This window comes from Heliangelus exortis, chromosome 22, assembly GCF_036169615.1.
Source record: "Heliangelus exortis chromosome 22, bHelExo1.hap1, whole genome shotgun sequence".
NCBI classification, from domain to species: Eukaryota; Metazoa; Chordata; class Aves; order Apodiformes; family Trochilidae; genus Heliangelus; species Heliangelus exortis.
Genome location: NC_092443.1, coordinates 2,331,502 through 2,350,136, shown reverse-complemented (window position 1 = coordinate 2,350,136; position 18,635 = coordinate 2,331,502). Strand labels below are relative to the sequence as shown.

General features: G+C 50.5%; 3 protein-coding genes across 14 annotated transcripts in view; 1 reads left to right on the top strand and 2 right to left on the bottom strand.

The window, feature by feature from the left end:
* Positions 1-7,986, bottom strand: part of ANKMY1 (ankyrin repeat and MYND domain containing 1) — a 19,048-nt gene extending 11,062 nt beyond the window's left edge. The window contains exons 1-3 of one of the 3 annotated variants that reach the window (XM_071766355.1): positions 7,726-7,986; positions 3,995-4,126; positions 681-827 (exon numbers count right to left, since the gene is read on the bottom strand). In XM_071766355.1, coding sequence (XP_071622456.1) covers positions 681-806 — 126 coding nt within the window. In that variant the 5' untranslated portion in view covers positions 807-827; positions 3,995-4,126; positions 7,726-7,986. Of the gene's footprint in view, positions 1-680; positions 828-1,862; positions 2,150-3,994; positions 4,127-7,725 lie in introns of those variants that run through there. The other 2 variants (XM_071766354.1, XM_071766353.1) reach the window with 2 other exon arrangements.
* On the top strand, positions 6,999-16,592 carry LOC139806569 (ficolin-2-like). The gene is made up of 9 exons (XM_071766360.1): positions 6,999-7,099; positions 8,603-8,716; positions 9,410-9,463; positions 10,549-10,584; positions 11,151-11,186; positions 11,923-12,050; positions 12,802-12,931; positions 13,479-13,613; positions 14,481-16,592. The coding sequence occupies exons 1-9, from the start codon at positions 7,021-7,023 to the stop codon at positions 14,726-14,728; spliced, it is 960 nt and encodes a 319-aa protein (XP_071622461.1). The 5' UTR covers positions 6,999-7,020; the 3' UTR covers positions 14,729-16,592.
* The window catches only part of LOC139806570 (dual specificity testis-specific protein kinase 2-like), a 25,183-nt gene continuing 21,727 nt past the window's right edge, over positions 15,180-18,635 (bottom strand). For all 10 annotated transcript variants that reach the window (XM_071766366.1, XM_071766361.1, XM_071766362.1 and 7 more), the window contains one exon: positions 15,180-18,183. In XM_071766366.1, coding sequence (XP_071622467.1) covers positions 18,082-18,183 — 102 coding nt within the window. In that variant the 3' untranslated portion in view covers positions 15,180-18,081. The remainder of the gene's footprint in view (positions 18,184-18,635) is intronic.

Here is an 18,635-nt window from a genome sequence, read left to right as displayed (position 1 = left end):
ACCAGAACAAACACGTCTCATATGCATCTGCAGACAAAGAACCTGGAAATCAGTTATTTTCCTTACAATGGTATCTAAATTTAGGGTATTTATAGCCTTCCAAGCATAAGATGTGCCAACAGAAGAGACTCAGCAGCACATAAACTTCTAGAGGACAGAATTTTTAGACTTCCCATATGGGCATCCTAATGTGGCCATGACACTATGGTCTCTTCTCCCAAGTAACAAGTGACAGAACAAGAGTAAATGGCCTCAAGTGGTGCCATGGGGGATTTATGTTGGATATTAGGAACAATCTGTTCACTGTAAGTATGGTGGGGCCCTGAAACAGGCTGCCCAGGTGGTGCAGTAACAATCCCTGGAAGGATTTAAAAGACATTTAGGGACAGGGTTTAGTGGTGGACTTTCTGGTGTTGGACTTGATCTTAAGGGTCTTTTCCAACCTAAATGATTCTGTGATCAGTTCCTTCAGTATTTCCCCATGCGAAAATTAAGTACAGGCAAAACTAAACTATTGAAAAGTGTCCTACGTCTCTGGAGATCAGAGCATGGCAATTTTGCTCTGAAGTAAAACACTAAGGGAGCTGCTTGAAAAAACCCCACACTCCAATTTTCCTGTTTTAACGCTGACTTTGAAAGGCAAAGAAACCACAGTATAAACACCACATTTTTCCAGTTACCTGAAATTTTCTGCCATCTGCCCATTCCAGGGTCCCATAGCCTTCCACATGGCCAAGATAAAGAGCACCTGTGAATTTGGAACCATCAGGCCAGTAGCAAATCCCCTTCCCGTGCTGGTGGTCCATGTAGAACTGCCCTTCATATCTCTGTAATGTACAAAAGAGAACAAACACCTGAGCAAGAACGACAGAACTGACAGGGCAGAAATAAATGAAATTTCCTCCTTACTACAACAGGACTAATGAGGCCAGGGAATCCGAGGCTGCTACACAGTTAAAAAAGTCTGGGCACCGTCCCAACTCCATTTAATCAGGGGCTTCAGAACTCAGCCAGGATTTTACCAGTTTCTCTAAAAGCTCTTCCATTCCAAACAGAGGGGAATCAGCAGGAGGCACAAAGTCCTCAGCTGTCAGATGCAGGTGAAGTGACTGGATATTAAAACTTTACACAGCACTTACTTAAAAGATCAGAGTGACTGCTGCCCCCAACCAGACACTGTCACCCTTCAGTAGATAACACTGACAAAACTTTTCACTGCCAGCAGTTAGTGCTGGGTTGTGTGAAGGTGATGGATGCCAAGCAAGATGGTTATCCCTAACCCTCCTCCCTTCAAACCTTGGCTGGAGCTTTCTCCTCTCTGCTCTTGACTAAAATTTGGTCAATTATCATCGACCAATCAGTTGAAGCAAAGCCAGACATCTAGAATATATATTTTTTAATTAATGAAAATCTAATAATTTAAGTAAATCTCACTTAAATAAGAAACTCAGTTTCCTACTTCTGGTGCATTAAAAGTAACAATAAGACTCGTAGCTCTGCCACAGTCCTGATATTATACGCATCTATTTATCAGACCATCTGGTGGCACAGGAGTGACAACCCTTAATTAAAAATAAAACCCCATAACACGGGTTGCAGCAACCGCAGCCACCCACTCGTGTACCTGTCCCGGGGGCAGAGCCAGCAGGTGGGAGAAGCGGCAAACCCTGGTGTGCCGACAGCGGCGGGAACGTCACCCACTCGTGTCACCCACTCGTGTCACCCACCGGCACGGCGACAGGGACGCAGGTCCCAGCCGTGGGGCACCGGGCAGGCTGGAACGGGCCGAACCCCTCCGGTGCCTGGGAACCCCGGACTTCTCCGGAACCGGCGGCCGGCCCGGCCCGGCCCACCCGCTGTACCTGGACGGACGCTCCCCGGGGCAGCCCCCGTGCGGGGCAGGAGCCGCTGCCGCCCGTCCCCTCCGCTCTGTCCCCGGTCACCGCCCGTCGGGGGACGCTCCCGGTGCCCGCTGCCATGGCTGCGGCAGCGCTACCGGCCCGGCCCGCGACGCGGGACCTGCGTTGCCCCGGACACCCGGCACCGGGGCGGGGAGAGGCAGGGCCGGGCCCAGCAGAACCGCGGTCGGTCGGAGGATGAGGAGTGCCCAGGCTCGCCGTGACCCCCGTGGTCAGCGACTTGAGAGGGGGTCGGGGCCATACCCTGGCCCTGTCATCCCCGTCCCTCAGTGTCCCTGCCCTTGTCCCCATCCCGGTCCGTGTCCCTTTCTCTGTCCCGCACCTTTTCTCCCTTCTTCTGTCCCTGCCCCTTCCCTCTCCCTCTCCCGTCCCAGCTGCTCCTTTCTCTGCCACAAACACTGTATTTCACCAAAACTCTGCAAACTGCCCGATTTCCCAGCACAATCAGAGCAGACAGCTCATCAGCCCAAGCCCCTTCCCCACAGAAGTGCAGACAGTGGAAATTAAGTCAATTCCCGGTAAAACAAACCGGGAGATGCCCAACACTCAGTGCCTGCCTCGGGTGTCTGGAAGGGGAATCACTCACTCCTCATCTCCTGCCTCCTGCTGAGCACCTGGCCTGGCAGGAATTTTGGGTGACAAACCTTCCAGAAATATGGATTAGCTCCTATTGTAAAGCGTAATGGGAGGTCATAGCTTAACAGAATGAAATTTGGGATAATTTATCCCACAGGACTAGAAGAGACCTGCTGGAATCTCACAGTATCTGGGGGATTTTTTGGGTTTTTTGTTTGCTTGCTTTGGTTTGGTTGGGGGCTTTGTTTTTGTTTGGTTTGTTGTGGATTTTTTTTTTTTTTTTTTTTTTTTTTTTTTTTTTTTTTTTTTTTTTTGTTAATACATTTTTCTTGTCACTTCTGGGTGTTCTGTCCTCCTTTACTGAACCCTCTTGCCAGTCCCATCAGAAACAGGGTGTCTGCAAGGCACTTTCCCCTTCTCCCCATGATTTTATAAGTAAGGTTTTGAGATCCTGGAGGGAAGGATATCCCAGCCTTCCCTCCCCACCTCACCTGTATGAAATGTGCCACCTTCTATTCTGAATGGCTCCTGTCTGCCAGGTTCTGTATCACCCCCTCTCCTCCCTCCAGGAATGACAGTCCTAGAAATAATCTGATTTTCTATTTCCTGGCAAATCATTCTTGTTTCTGCAAGGAAATAGAAAACAATGGTGAAGCATCTTGTAAAGTAACCTCTTCTTCTCTAGAAGATTTGAATGGTATGTGACATTTCCTACACTATTTAATTTTGGAATTTTAATGACTGAAAGCTTCAGCAATGAGCTCAGAACATTCTTGTCGTGGATGAGCCTGGGTGGGAAGAACAGAAGCTCCTTTTAGGGGCTCTCTTGAGCATGCATTACATTAAGGATATTATTTAAAGATTTTTTTTTTTCTTCAGAAATGTTCACAGATACTGCTAATAAATATTCCGAGATGAGCTCTCCCCTGATGAATGAAAGCAAAATTAAATTAACTTTTTTCTCCATGAATATCACAGCAGACCATACAGTGCAGTGAGTCTCTGGGCTGGGTATTTAATATGTCCAAATATTTCATGTGTCCAGAGCCTGCAGCTGCCAGCAGAGCCTCAGGGTCCTGCCAGGCTGTGGCTGGAAAAGCTGCAGAGGAAGCCCCACTCTCCACTGCTCTTGTGGATCCCTTCAGATCAGGGGAACTTGGAGGATTACAGGTGGCTCATGAGCAAAATGGTGGCTGCAGGGAAATAAGGGGAGCTCAGGTGCCTCCATGGCAAAAGCAAAACTCTAAGTGAAAAACCAGCAGTTTGCTAGAGAGGAAAAGAGATCCCAACCTGGACAAGTCTGGAGCTGCAGCCAAGTGTTTCTCAATTCTAATAAAATGTCCCTGCTGGAGCACAGTAACACCAGCACTTCACAGCTCCCTTTTCCAAGCACAGACCTATCAGGACTTCCCCTTCCCTTCTCCTCTGGTGATGCAGGACACTTTCCAGGTGGGATTCCCTGGACCAAATCTGGCAATGGAAATGCATCCCCTGCTGACCTGGTTCCGTGTGGAGCTGGGGCAGGTGTAGGGTGGGCTGGTCCAGGGAAGCTGAAGTCACATCCACTGACTCTCTGTCTGCAGCTGGGTACCAGGGCACAGCTCCTAAAGAATTCCCAGAATTTCTTCATCCTGGGAAAAATGGGGAGGACACACACACACTGTGATGGCACCAGCCTGGGCTGGAGGGAATGCAGATGTGGGTGGGTGATAGCTGAGAGGGAAAGTCAAAGTGTGAGGCCAGCATGAGCTGCAGGCTGCTATATTTAGCCCTGTCACGGGGCAGAGGAGGCTTTTTAAAATCCAGAATCAAGGAGAAAGGGTTGAAACCCACCTATTTTTCATCACCTGGAAAACACAAACCCCAGAGGAAACACCCAGATCAGCACAGCACCTCACCATGGCACAGCCCCTTGGGTGGCTGGGACACTGAAGTATAAAGGTTGTGGGTTTTTTACTGAAACATGAAACCCCAGGGACCCAGGAGCAATTGAAGAATCTCCACATTTACATGCAAAATGTTTTCTTGGAATGTCTGATTTTGGCTTCCCACGGGATGGAGTTTTGGCCTAATCCAACTGGCAATATTGCATCTGATTTTTCCCATTTTCCTGCTTGGCTTGGTGCTCCTGCTATGGCTGAATGCAGTTTTAGGGCACAGCAAATACAGAAGTTAATGCTTCCTCTATCTCCCAGGTTTTTGTGGGAGCAGATTCTTCTACAGATGGGAATCTGATCACTCCTCACAACAGACTCTGGCATCTCCTTCCAACCACACAGGGAGGCTGCAATTACAGTGAGAGGCACCTGCATGGCTTTCCTTGAGTCAGACAGCATCTACCCTCTGGTTCCTTAGCAACATCCGAATACATTTCTGAGATTTGTGGCTGATATTTAAGCTGGTATTTCTGCAGCTTATTCAAAGTCTCTGCAGATCTTTTTTAAGGGGTTCTGAACCCATGGGATCCAGAAAATTAATTGTGTCTCCCCCCAGATGGAGCTGTCTGCTCCTTTACCACCCAGAAGACAAGAGGAGCAGATGGAATTCTCACTGGGTGTTATGATTATTTCAGTTATTTCAGGACCTGTCAAATGCCACAGACGTGGTCAGCCTCTCCTCTTGCTACTCCTACAGCCTTCAGTAATAATATTTTAGCCCAGGCTACTGATGAAACTTCTCTTCCACTGAGTCTTCAATTTCTATCAGCAGTTACACAAACCTGAATTCCAACAGCCTGCTTTTGAGGAGAGGGATTCCTTAAATCCAACACAGTTTTTTGGATGAGGAAGAAAGAGATCCATGAACCCTGATAGCCAGGCTTACAGGAAGGTGCTGAGCAGGGGCCAAAAATACCAGTTTTGACCCAAGGCCATGCTAACAACACAACTGCCAACAGTGCCTGCAATGCAATGCAACAGCATCACCTCCAAAGGCTCTGACACATGGGGCTCAGGACTGTCATGGAGAAGGCACCAGCTGGCAGAGAGGTCCAGCAGCTCCCAGAGGTGCCATCCAGGCACATGTGGGCTGGCACTACACCTGCAGTTCCCCTCCTTGCAGGAGATTTGTCAGTGACAAAGCTTATTGCCACCACCACTGGATTTCAGATGAGTTTTAGCTCAGTGAGGGACAACGGTCCCACCCCAGCAACATTCAGTCCTTGGTCTTGACTCCCAGCTCAGGATTAAAGGAAAATCTGCTTTCTACAAGGCTGTGCCTTCTGGTTTGCTAAGCAGATTCCCCATAAATTCTTGGGGACTTGAAGATCAGCTCAGTTCTGGAGACTTCACTGTTGGTATTTCTGTCTTCAGAGGTGTTGGGTTATGGTGCTCCCCCTTCACCCAGGGCACTTTAAATTCTTGTTTTCTCACCCCAAAGTGCCCCTGGGCTTGGTACTCACACGGGACATTTCCAAGGGCTCAATGGAGAAAAAAGAATTGCTGATGATATAATCCTCATCCCTATGCAATCAATGGATGCTGGGATGAGGAAAAGCAATTAAGGACATATTGATCTCTAGGCCAGTTCCAAAATCTGCCTTGGGGCCTGACCTGCTTTGGACTGAGCTTGTCCCAATTGCAGCTGCATCAACAAGGACACTGCTGATCTCAGAGATCATTAGAATTTGGGGTATTAGAGGGATCTCAGGGTGGGAGAGAGCACTTGAGGGGAATCTCTGGTGTCCTGAGAGCTGGGAAAGGCTCCAAGAAATCAGTCTCCTCTCAACTGGGATGCAAGAATATGAAGAAAAAAAAACTTAAATTCTGTGCTCTGCTGATGTTCATAAGCTGATCAGGCTCTGTGTCTGGGGGTGATGTGGGGGTCAGACTCCAAAAGGCAGTTTGGGTCTCTAATAATGCTGCCATGAAGGAGAAAATCACAGGGCACAGCTGTAGCAAAGCCAAACAGTGACCCAGTAATCCCAATGCCTGTTACAAGAAGCAGGGACAGGAGGAAAAAGAACAGGTGGGGGAAAAAAACCCCACCCAACCCTGTTGTGTCCACCTGACCTTGCCTGGAGATGGAGTTTTAATTCCATTGGTCATGGACCAGGTGTGAACTGAAGCCTGTGTGAGAGCTGGAAAATGAAGCTGCCCAGCAGGCTGAGCACTGGGCATGAGCTGGGCTGACCTTGTGCTTTGTGCCTCAGTTTCCCCATTCACCTGGTACACTCTGCTCTGGGCAAAGGGCTTTAGCAGGCACAGTAAGGAGCTGTTTGCAGTGAGCTACACCACTGCTTTTGCTGCTCCATGTCCCCTACAAATTGAATATGAGAAGAGAAAATCACCCAAAATGTGCAGAGGATGGTGGTCTGGCAGGCTGGGCAGGAATTTTCCTGCCAGACTTGTGGAGTGTGGTTTTTCTGGGAAGCAGCCAGAGACCTAACCAGAGCCCCAGAGCTGAGAGCAGGCAGTGGGCAAAGGCAGGGGTGGAGCTGGAGCTTTCTGTGGATATAAAAGGCTTGGAGAGGTCAGGGCCAAGCAGCACTTGGAGGTGGCCAAAGGGAGTTGTGACCACAGGAGCTATGGGGACAGTGGCCCCAGCTCTCTTGGCTCTGCTCAGCCTGACAGCATCAAGATGTGATGCCCAGGACACCTGCCCAGGTAAGCAAGCACAAACCCTACAACCCCCCTAAACCCCTCCTGCTGGGACAGCTTGGTCCATCTCCCCCCAACAGAGGAGCCTGGAAGATATGATTTTTTTTTCCTTCATTTTGTAATTCCAGCTTTTTTAAATTCAGAGACAGGTGGGAGGAGAGGGAGAATGAAGCCTCAGCACCCCCTTTACAAACCTGCTGGCTCCAACCTAAAGGTGTAGGCAGCATCCTCCCCCCGAGTGCTGGGATCTTGTCCTGGTTTGGGCCAGGATAGAGCTAATTTTCTGCCTTGTGGTTTACTTTCAGTTAATTTTCTTGTCAGTAGAGTACTTGCTGATATTAACACAAATTTATCAGTTGTTGTCTACTTCTGGGACTGATAACACTCAGTGTTTAGAATTATGGCTACAGAAAGGTCTGCAGAGCCAAGGTCACTGCTCTGTTCTGAGGAACATTGGAAAGAGAAAGGGAGTGAAGGGCTCACACCTCCAACCTCCTTTTGGGGCAAGCAGACAAGAGAAACAACCAAAATAGACCAAACAGAGTATTCAATCCCCCATGCATCATACTTGGTATAAATTTGAAGAATAACGAGGGTCAAACCCCTTTGCCCTTCCCTTTGCCCGTTTTTACCTGTTTCTGCTTATTTTGGTATCCTGGGAGGGTTCCATCCATTCGTCTCTCTGTGGTCCTGATCCATGTTCCTGCCTCCAGCTCCCAACTGCTGCTGGTTCCAGGATTCCAGGCTGGACTTTCCCAGGGCTGCTCTGCAGCCTCAGTGGTGATGAGAACATAACTGGGGGGAAAGTGGGGAGGAGTGTGGTATCATTTTCCTGTACATTTGTCTATGTTAAATTATTTTTCCTTTTTATCCTCACTGTTTCCTTAACACTGTGTAGCTTGGTTCCCCACCCCTCAGTCTCTCTCCCTTCTTCTCTCTCCTTCCTTTATCAGGGAGGGGAGGGGCACTAATAGAGAACATCTGTCATTCTGTTAATTGCCAGCCCATCATTAAACCCTGATAGACCTCCAGGAACCAGCTGTCCCAGGCAAGGTTTTCCCTCCTGTTTCAGGGTTTGGTTCATGATACCTTGGCCCAGTTGTGTAAAGGGCCAGCCAGGGGTTTTTTGGGGGGCAGGAGCCCTGGAACTGGGGTCAGCACAGACAGAGTGGGTGCCCAGTGACAAGAAACTGGGTGGAACCTTTGCTGTCCATGGAGCAGTCAATGACATTTTCACTGCTGCCAATACCCCCAGGCACCCCTCAGCTTTTGTTGTGTTAAGCTGCAGTGGATTTGTCCTGCATGTAATGACACAAATCACAGACTCCTCCAAACTCCCTGAAGCCAAAGAGATTTGGTGTCTCACTCCTCTGATACAAGAGACCCTGTTAATCCTTACAACACTCCAAACTACAACCCTTGTGGCTTTTCCTCACCTGTTCCTGAGCTCCAGAGGGTTTGGTTTCCTCTCCAAGCCAATTAATCTCCAGAAAGTCTTCATTTCCCCAGAGGTGAGGCTCCTGGGACTGGGTGATGCTGACCGCCTGGCTGTTCTCCAAGGATGCCCAGGGATCCCAGGTGCCTCTGGCCCAAAAGGAGAACCAGGGCTTCCAGGAACAAAAGGTGAGGCCCCAAAACCAGAGATGAGCACTGAGGGACACGATGGCTTTGTGGGTCAGGGCTCAGAGAAGGAAGGTGAGGCTGGAGCTGTGCTGGTGGCACCAGCTCTGTGGGTACTGGACAACATCCCATGTAGAGACCTGCTGGTACATATTGAGTCATTTTTTCCCTGAGTCTTGTCACAAGGCTGAAGCATTCCTGGGCTGTGAAGAGTCATAACCAACTTGTTTCTACTGCAGTAAAAATATTTGTTTATTTTCTGAGCCTTTGTTGAACAGGCTGGGTGGAAGGGGGGTTGATGCTCCTGCATGGCTATAGGAAATTGTTTGGGAACTGTGCTGGCATCCCAGCCCCAGGAAGCAAGGAAAATGGGTCCTCCAGGGGTTTTTGTAGCCAGCTCATAGAGATGGTGAATCACATTAGCAGGGAGAGCAGATCTACCACAGAAAAATCCATGGGTTGGTTCCAAGATGTACAAAGCTCCTAGAAATTAATGTGACCTTCTAATTAGGCCTGACACTGGCCATACCAGTGCACTGTAGCTTAACCTGAAGAAAAGAAGTAAGAGATATTGTAGGATTGAGCATAATTAACAAAACCCAGCTCCCTGGTTTCTGGCCAGCTGCCCAAGCTCTGTATCATCTCCTGTTGGGTCAGTTCATGTTGTGCAGATACAAATTTAGTCTTTCCTTCCAGGAGAAATGGGAGCCCAGGGATTTCCTGGGAAAGCAGGACCACCTGGCACAAAAGGTAAGGTATAACATTCAGCTCTAAGCCATACATTTCTTTAGCCATACATTTCTTTAGCCATACATTTATTCTGGCTCAGGGCATGCAGTGGGAGATGGGGTCTGCAGAGCTGGTCCAGGAACCATCCCAAGAGTTTGGCAGGAAAAGCAGGAATTGGGGTGTGGGTGTTGCATGGGGTGAGTGCCAGAAACAGTGTCCTTGAGCAGGAACACATCACAGGGGCAGACACTACTCTTCTTGTCAAAGTTCCACTCCAAAATCAGACCTCCCCCAACCTCCCACCTTGCCAAACCTTCTCCCCACCACACCATGGAGATCTGGGGAGCAGGAACATGAAGCTGAGTCCTTCCAGGAGCCCCAGCCTGGGCTCAGACAGTGATTCCATTGCAACCTCTGGACCAGAGGGTGGGATCAAGCCAGCCTTTGTTCCCTGGTGAAGCAAGGAGAGGATGGGGATTCTTTGTGACGGGGTGAGACCCTGAAAAGAAGAAGACATCTGCCAAGAAGTCAGCTTTCCCTCCACCCAAGCTGTTCTTAAGGTCGTCAGCAGCATTCCTGTGCTGCAGACAGTGGAAAGTATCTCTCCTAAACAAAGCAGTTCCCAGCAGGAGGTGGCAGCCAGGAACTGAGCAGCCATGCACTGACTAGCTGGGAAAAAAAACACCTTTCCCTCTGCATGTTAAATATGCAGCCAAAAGCAGGATTTCGGCTGAAACCCCAGCAGGAAAAAGCAGCTGTTGCCCTAAATCTCACTGGTGCCTGACTGAGAACAGGAAGGCCCCTCGAAAAGCCACTGAGACAGAGCTGTGGATGTGCTAGACTGCAGGAGCTGGAGCAGTTCTTGTTTTCCTGTGTCTTGCTCTTCCCAGGAGATGCTGCTGGTCAGGGGAGCAGGCAGGGCTTGGCTGGCAGGACTCAGAGGTGGGACACTGGGAGCTGGGACAGTCACCAAAGTGGCTTTGCACAGCTTTGGCAGCTCCCCTGTGCATTTGGGTTCATATGGAGGAGCAGGAGTAGCCACCTGAGGACTCACAGACATTTCCACAGAGTGACCCCTCTGTGATGAGCATTTTCCTCTCTTGCAGGAGCAGCAGGAGAACCTGGCTCCCCAGGACCAAAAGGTAAATTACACTGAATTCATGGTGTGAGCTGGTTTAGTTAAACTTCTGCCCTGGGCTGTTCTAGAGCTACACACCAGTCCTGAGCAGCTATTGGGGGATAAAAGTCCTCATCCATGTCCCTGCTGGGCTGTTTGGTGGCACCTGTGCCCCTCTGCATGCTCAGCCCTAGCCAGGGGTGTGAGCAGCCCCTCTCCCAAACCTTCTTCAGCTCCTTCTGCATGGGTAACTTATCCCCCACCATGTCCCTGCCAGACCTACAGAGCTGGTCCCTGTGTCTGAGGTGCCACTGGTATTACAGGAGTTGGGTCCTCACCTCCCTCTGTGCCCTTCTCCATCTGTGGAGATGGCTCCTTGATGGGCTACTGGGTCTCTTCTGGTGGGCCTGGGAGGATCCAGGGCAGAACACTGGTTTCTCTGTCCCTCTGGTTTCTCTGTGCCCCCCTAACCTTGCAGTGCTCTGCCAAAGCAGCAGGATTTGTCTTGGAAAGCAAATGATGCCAGGGGCTGGCAGAGGGAAGGGCAGGGTGTGGAAGGTGAATCAATCCATGCTGTGGTTTGTCCAACAGGAACAAAAGGAGACCCTGGACTTCCAGACACGTGGGGTGAGTTTCATCCTAGGTTCTTCACCCCAAAGATGGCTGCACAGAGCCTGTGGTGATGGACACCCTGCTCCAGAAGTCAGGATAGGGCAGCAATAAAAATTAATTCAGAGTGACAAGGAAGGATGGAGCAGGGAAATACAACTGTGAACCCATTTACATCTCACAGCCACAGGCAGCTCCTGTGTCTACTCTGCAATCCAGCCAGGCCAGGGAAGTCACATCCTCTGAGCCACCTGTCCTGGTGGAGCTCCGCCTTGGTTTTTGAGAGTATTATTGTCCTGGTTCCCAAGATGAAACCACTAGAAACTACTCTACATGTGCTGCTGCATCACAGGCAGTTACACTGCCATGCAGGTTCAGCAGCTGCAAAGTTCACGTGCAAACTTAGTCATTAAAAATAATAAAAAAAAAAAGAACTCCATGAGCTACAAACTGCTCTGGCTACACGTGGATGCCCTAGGGCTGCAGCCATGTGCAGAGGTTTGGGCAAATCAGAGCTGCTTTAACACCTGAAAGTCTGTGGTCTTCTGGCCCCTCCTGCCCCAGGTGCTCCTCTACCCTTCTGTGCATCTTGGGCATGTGAAAATATTTGGCTCAGAGGCTGGGGTGGGGTTTGCTGAATCCTCCCAGCTGGGAGGGCTCTGAGCCCCAGCTGGGCACCAGGCTGATGAGCTCCTTGGATGCAGCCAGCAGGCTCTAACTCTTCCCACTTCACCTCTTTCCCTGATTTGCACAGAAGCCAGGAATTGCCAAGAGCTGCTGGGCAAAGGGAAGCTCCTGAGTGGCTGGTACACCATCTACCCCCACAGCTGCAATGCCACCACCATCTTTTGTGACATGGACACAGATGGAGGAGGATGGATTGTGAGTGGGGTGAGGAGGGAGAGGCTTTTGTGTCCCTACAGTGACTTTATGAAGGGGCAAAGGATGGCACCAGGATACCTGAGTGAAGCCCTGTGGATACAGGGGATTCTCCCTGGAGACATCTCTAGGAGCAGCCCGAGCACCACAGACCTATTCTCTGCGTAAATGAGCATATAAATCACAGAAAATCACAATCATAGAATTCCAGACTGGTTTGGGTTGGAAGGGACCTTAAAGATCATACAGTCCCACCCCTGCCACAGTCAGGGACACCTCCCACAGCCCAGGGTGCTCCAAGCCCCATCCAGGGCTTCAACACTGCCAGGGATGGGGCAGCCACAGCTTCTCTGGGCACCCTGTGCCAGGGGCTCAGCACCCTCATAGCAAAGAATCTCTTCCTAAGATCTCATCTGAATCTCCCCTCTTTCAGCTTGAAGCCATCCCCCCCTCATCCCATCCCTCCAGTCCCTTGTCCCAAGTCCCTCCCCAGCTTTCCTGGAGCCCCTTCAGGCACTGGAAGGTGCTCTGAGGTCTCCCCATTGCTCCCTTCTCTTCTCCAGCCTGAACACCCCCAACTCTCTCAGCCTCCAGAGCTGCTCCAGCCCCTGGATCATCTTTGTGGCCTCCTCTGGAGATGTCTCCAGTCCCCAGGATCCCACAGGAGTGTCCTGATGCTGGGGGCATCCCTTGCCACGGGGGCTTTGCTGCCCAGGAGCTTGTTTGGGGCTGAGGGTCTCTCCCCTTTCCTCAGGTTTTCCAGAGGCGCTGGGATGGGTCAGTGAACTTTTTGCGAGACTGGGACTCATACAAGAGGGGCTTTGGGAACCAGCTGACAGAGTTCTGGCTGGGGAATGAAAATATCCACCTCCTCTCCTCACTGGGTAAGGTCTGGACTCTGTCTTGGCGTCCTGAGGGTTCAACCCCTGTCCCACACTGGGTCAGTGAGGGGCTCTGAACCTTTGGCACCTGTCTGAGGTCCCAGAAGTTATCCCTAACCAGCACATAGCTCCTGCAGCCCTTCACACAGGGAATTGCACACTGAAAAAAGGAAACCTAGAAACCAGGGAAGAGAATAAGCTGGCTGCATGAGCTGCCCTCAAGACATTCCAACAAACATTCCAACAAACCTTCCTGCTAAGACAGGCTGTGCTGGCAGGCACCTTGTTCCCACGCAGTCTTGGAGCCAGAGTTGTGCAGAGGACTCCTGGGCATGCAGAGTTCAGTGCCCACGACCACCCAACATCAGGTCAGGAAAGGAGCTTCACAGGAAAGCAACAGGAATTTCAAATATATCTTAACCTCTTGAGTAGGGGGAGTTCCTCTCAAAGTAGCTCAGGGCTCCCTAAGTCCCTTCCCCCCCCCCCCCGATCTCCAGCTGCTTGCTCACTGTCACCCCCACATCACCTCCCCTGTCACTTTCTCTTCCAGGACCCTGTGAACTCCGCATTGACATGAGAGACTTTGAAAACAACTACTACTTTGCAAAGTATGCTTCATTCAGAGTTTTAGGGGAGTCTGAGAAATACAAACTGGTTCTAGGGGACTTCCTGGGTGGGAACGCTGGTAAGTCAGCAGCAGCCCCCTGGCAAAGTTTTCTAGAGCATTTCAGGCTTGTGTGGCATTTATAGTGCAGCCCTTTATCATGCAAACTCCTCTTACCTCCTGCATTTTGGGTCCATTTTGAAAAACTGGTCCCGATGCCCTGGGTGCTGAGTGACCTTTGGGTACAGGGAAGGACAGGGCCAGTGTCACTCTCAGGAGTGGCTCAGAGCATCACCTACAAACCCAGCCACGTGGTTTAGCAGCAAATGTGAACCCTGGTCCTGAGAAACCCTTTATCTACTGTAACCTTCCCTGCAGCTTTGCAGCAGGCAGGCCAAGTTCTGCTTTTGGTGGTATTGGAAAGAAATATTTGCCCAGGTTTGGCATCTCCAGGACTGGGTCTGCTCAATACCTGCAGCACTGCATCCTGTAACAGCCTGATCTTCTTTTCACTTTAAAAAACAAAGTCCTCTGCAATATTCAGTCCCCTTCAATCAGGTTTGAGTGAACCCATCACTAGCAATGCTCTGGCTTTATGTCTCTTTGTATTCTGCAACTTGGGCAGCCCAGACCTTGGTATTTCTGCAGAGAACCTGAGCAGGGCAAGAGAAGAGGCACCCGTGGAAGGGTGAGGAGAACCTGGCCCATTTGATTCCCAGGCAGGGAGAAGTTTTCCATAAATTTTATCAGTCATGGCAGAGCTAAGGCTACTCTTTCCTCCAGGACCAAGGAGGAAACCTGGGCACCCAAGAGCAGAGCAGGATTTAAGAATCTCTTAAGCACCTGCCATGCATCCAAATTCTTAAGAAAGCTCCCCAGGGTGCTTAGACCCATCAGGGGCCCTTTTGTGCTCTCTGTTCATGAAGTGTGACTGTCTGCTCTCTACAGGAGACTCCTTATCGTACCACAAGGACATGGCATTTTCAACAACAGACCAGGACAATGACATGAGCTCCTTTAACTGTGCTGCAGAGTACAAAGGAGCCTGGTGGTACAACGACTGCCACTTCTCCAACCTGAATGGGATGTACTGGCTGGGTGTGCACAGCAGTTATGCTGATGGCATAAACTGGAAGACAGGCAAAGAATACCACTACTCCCACAAGAGAACAGAAATGAAGTTCAGGCCAGTTTAATGTGGCAAGAGAGCATCTGACCAGCAGCAACAAGGGACACTCAAGAGAGGACACAAACCAGAATGGTGTTTGTGGGGAAAAACTGGAGCAGAAAGGGTGTGACAGGCTGTGCCTTCAGCCTAGAGCAGATTTTCAGAGAGCTGAGGAGTCCTGGGCTGGTTTGAGCTCCTGTAAACCCCTGACTCTCACCCTGGACTGCTTCCAGGGGTCCCACAGGGGCTGAGCAAGCCTCAGCATATTTTTCTGAGAAGTGCATTACCTTGATTTAAAGACCAAGTGATGGTGAAGCTACCTGCATCTCAGATAAAGCTCTCAGATATTGTTACCCTAAATAGTAACTACTGTAATCATCTGATTAACTTCTGTAACCTCTGATGGCCTCTTGATGTGTAGCCATCTCCCCACCACTCAGCAGACCCAAGATGATGAAACACAGCAGCCAGGGCTGGTGTGGAAAAGAACCATTAGACTTTTTATTCCCAAATAGCATTTAGAAAAACAAATACACCACAGACCATGCAGGAATTCACAGCCCTTGGGGCACAGCATGGCCACATCCACACCATTAGCACCCACCAAGCAAGCAGCCAAGAGAGGGAAGAGGCAGAGGGCAGTCCCAGGAAAGAAAAAAACCCCTGCATTGCCCAGACCCCCCCAGACCCCCAGTGCAGCTGCTTCAGTCCAGTGCCAGGACTCCAAGACATGAAATTCAACCAATGACCTGGACATGGGGTCAGACTGCCACGGGGGAGCCTGGGTATGACCTGGGGGACATATCAGCAAGTTCCTCATGCTCACCTCTCCGTCCAGCTCTCATCAATGAAGATAAAATCTTTGTCCATGACATTCACCCAAGATACTCCCAGACCACCTCTGTTCTCTGCAGACTCCCAGCTTTGGCTTTTCTAGCTCTGTGGTGCCTGCAGATGGCCTCAGTCCCACCTGTTTCTGCAGCAGGCATCAAAGGTCCTTCTAGCAAGCACCTGATACCATTTGGTCACCTGAGATCCATCCCATGAGAGAGGATGGGGCACATGGCAGGCCCCAAAACACAGCTCTGATCCACCACAGCTAAGACCTTGCTAGCTAATGCAGAAAATACCCCCTGCCTGGATCTGCTTAATCCTTGAGCAGGCTTCTTACCCCTGAGCAGATAAATAAAAACCAGAAAATCTTCCTTTCACAGCCTCACCAAAGTGCACACAACTCCACATGCCTTTTGCACTGTGTCCCAGTCTCACAATTATTGCTCTGCAGGACAGGAGAGGTTGGGATGTCCCACAGAGGAGGGCAGAGACAAGGCAGCAGGGGGAAAACTGGGGAAGGGCTTTGGGAAAGAACTGACTCTAACCAGGGAGCAACCCAGGCATGGCCTTTGGAAAAGGCTTTGTACCCTTAACTCTTTGGGTCTTGGGATTTCTCTTTCTCAAGTCTATTCCTCTATGGAATAGGGGAGCTTGGGAAGCCTTGGGAAGTTGCAGCCAGCTCCTGCCCCATTCACACCCTGTGATTTTCACCCCACACTTTGCTGTGATGCTGCTGGTGCCTGGCTCCCACTGAGTACATTCAAGTCACTGCTGGTCACACTGCTATTTCAGTCCATTTCACTGCTCTAAAGTCTCCAAACTGGTACAGGTCAAAAAGTGGCCAGTCTCACTTTTCCAGGTCAAAAATCTTCCCCGATTTTCAATATTCTGCTTCTCAAGGCTTTGCTCTCCCTCCCCTGCATTATCCAGCTGGGATGGAGGCATTTGCTGGGGAGTTTAATGCTGAGCAGAAGTTTTCCTGTGCAAGTAACTCAGGGTCCCACAAAAGCACAGTGGCACCTCTGGGGTGCCCCTTGAAGATGAAGCAGATCTTGTTACTCTGGTGCCATTGAGTGTGTTTCATGCAAGCTCCCAGTTCTTTATGATCCCTGGTGGAATCACCAGGCTCCTCCTTTGCATCTCTCCCAGCAAACCTCTGACACTCCCATGTGCAGTCCCCATGGCACAGCAAGGTTGGGTTATAGAGGACACCAAATCTATCTCCAAGAGCTTGAGCTGAGGGTCCAGCTGGAGCTGCCAGCAGTAGCTTGAGGGCTCACTGGGCTAAATAATGTACAAATACTTTTTGGTGGACACAAAATGATCACTGCTCCAAGAGCTCACAGTCTGGGATAACAGAACCACTACTACAGAGCTCCAGCACTACACAGACATTACACCCATTTACACCCACAGGCATTTTTGTCCCAGCAGAACACATCATTCAAACTAATGGCCCAGAAATCAGCTGATTTAGGGGCAGACACTCAGCTGCCTGTCCCTTTCTCTTAATTGCACTGCCACACCATTTCCAGCCATTATTTTGTCCACCTCTGGTTTGGGTCCAGCACCCTCCCCTAGCCCACAGTGGTATCCAAAGTCCTTCCCTGGCTGTCTGAGCCCTCTGAGGGTGTCCCACACAGGCAAGAAGGTGATGGGTGCTTGGCCAGGCAGGGAAATGGGTGAGATGCTAAATGCTGGCCCCAGCCCTGCCCTGTTTTGTCCTCACAAGCTCATTGCCATGTCTGCAGCAGGAGGGGGGGCAAACCCTTCCATCTTTGAGCCCCAGCTGGGAGTGGTGAGGAGAAATCCAGCCTGCTGTGATGCTGGGACACGTGTCTGGCAGAGTTTTTCTGAGGGGAGATATTAGTCAGGTAGTTTGCCTTTCAAAAAGGCACAACCTGCCCATCACCCCAGCTCCACAGGTTGGCACCCTGGGGGGTGACTTCATTTGGCTTCCCAAACCTTGCCAGGTGCCCCCATGCCTGGTGCAATTTATGGCCAATGCCAGGAGCATCTCCCTGAGCATCCCTGGTCCTGTAAGGCTGCTGTAAGGCCTTGAATTGTAAGGCAACCCCAAGTCTCACCAAGCACCCCCAAACCCCTCTCCTTCACACTGCACAGACCTCAAGAGGGATTCCCCAAGGCCACGGGGATGGAGAAGGGGAAGGCCCTGGGTGGGGGAGGAGGCAGAGGGAAGCAGAAGAGGTTGATCTTTCTGTCCAGGATTTGGAAAGCATCCTCAAGGGAATTCAGGTCCCTCCAGGATCTTTTGCTTTTAACAAGCAAACAGACAAGGGCTGCTCAGTGTCCAAATCACATCTGTTAAAAGCCTGAGCTAGGAAAAATACACCCTTGGTAAAGTCCCTTCTCCATTTTTAACCACGTTTTCCATCCAAGAAACCAGAGGCAGAGACTATGATCAAACAAACACCAGTGCATCCATTAGCTCTTCCCTTCCCCACCTTCCTTTCTCATTCCTGACCCCCAGACAGTTAATTTACAGTTTGGATAATTCTCTGCTGAGCCTCAGAGGAGGCAGGCAGCTCAGCCTGAAAGCTGATTGTCTCTCTTAGGCTCCAGGTTCTCTGCAACATCCTCCAGCTCATCCAGGATTTCAGAGAAAGATGGCCTCTTAAATGCTTCCACCTGGAAGAAGAAGAGAAAGCTGAAGAGGGCACCCTGGGCAGGAGATGGGTGAAGTTCTGCTGCATCCCCCAAGGCTGGGTCACCAGCACTGCTCTGGGTCAGATGCCTGCTGGTGAAGTTTGCTGGTGTCACCCACCACTTGGTGACCTGGGCTGCTGCAGACGAGGTGTGGGTGCAGTGAGATGCTGAAAAACATCCTGAAATGCCTTGAGCAGGACAGGGTATGGGAATTTGGCTCATCCCAAAACCCACCCAAAGGTGCAGGGGCCAGCACTGTGCAGGGAAGGGCTGCAGGCAGGTGTCAGGAAGGAGATGGGACATTCCCTGAGCTTCTCCATGACACTCAGGATTTAACTATCTTGTCTCCCTGGTGTAGCTGATCCTCAGGGGGCTGTGACCCACAGTGCCATCAGGGTGTACCCAAAGGGAGTGCCTGGGACACTCATCCCACC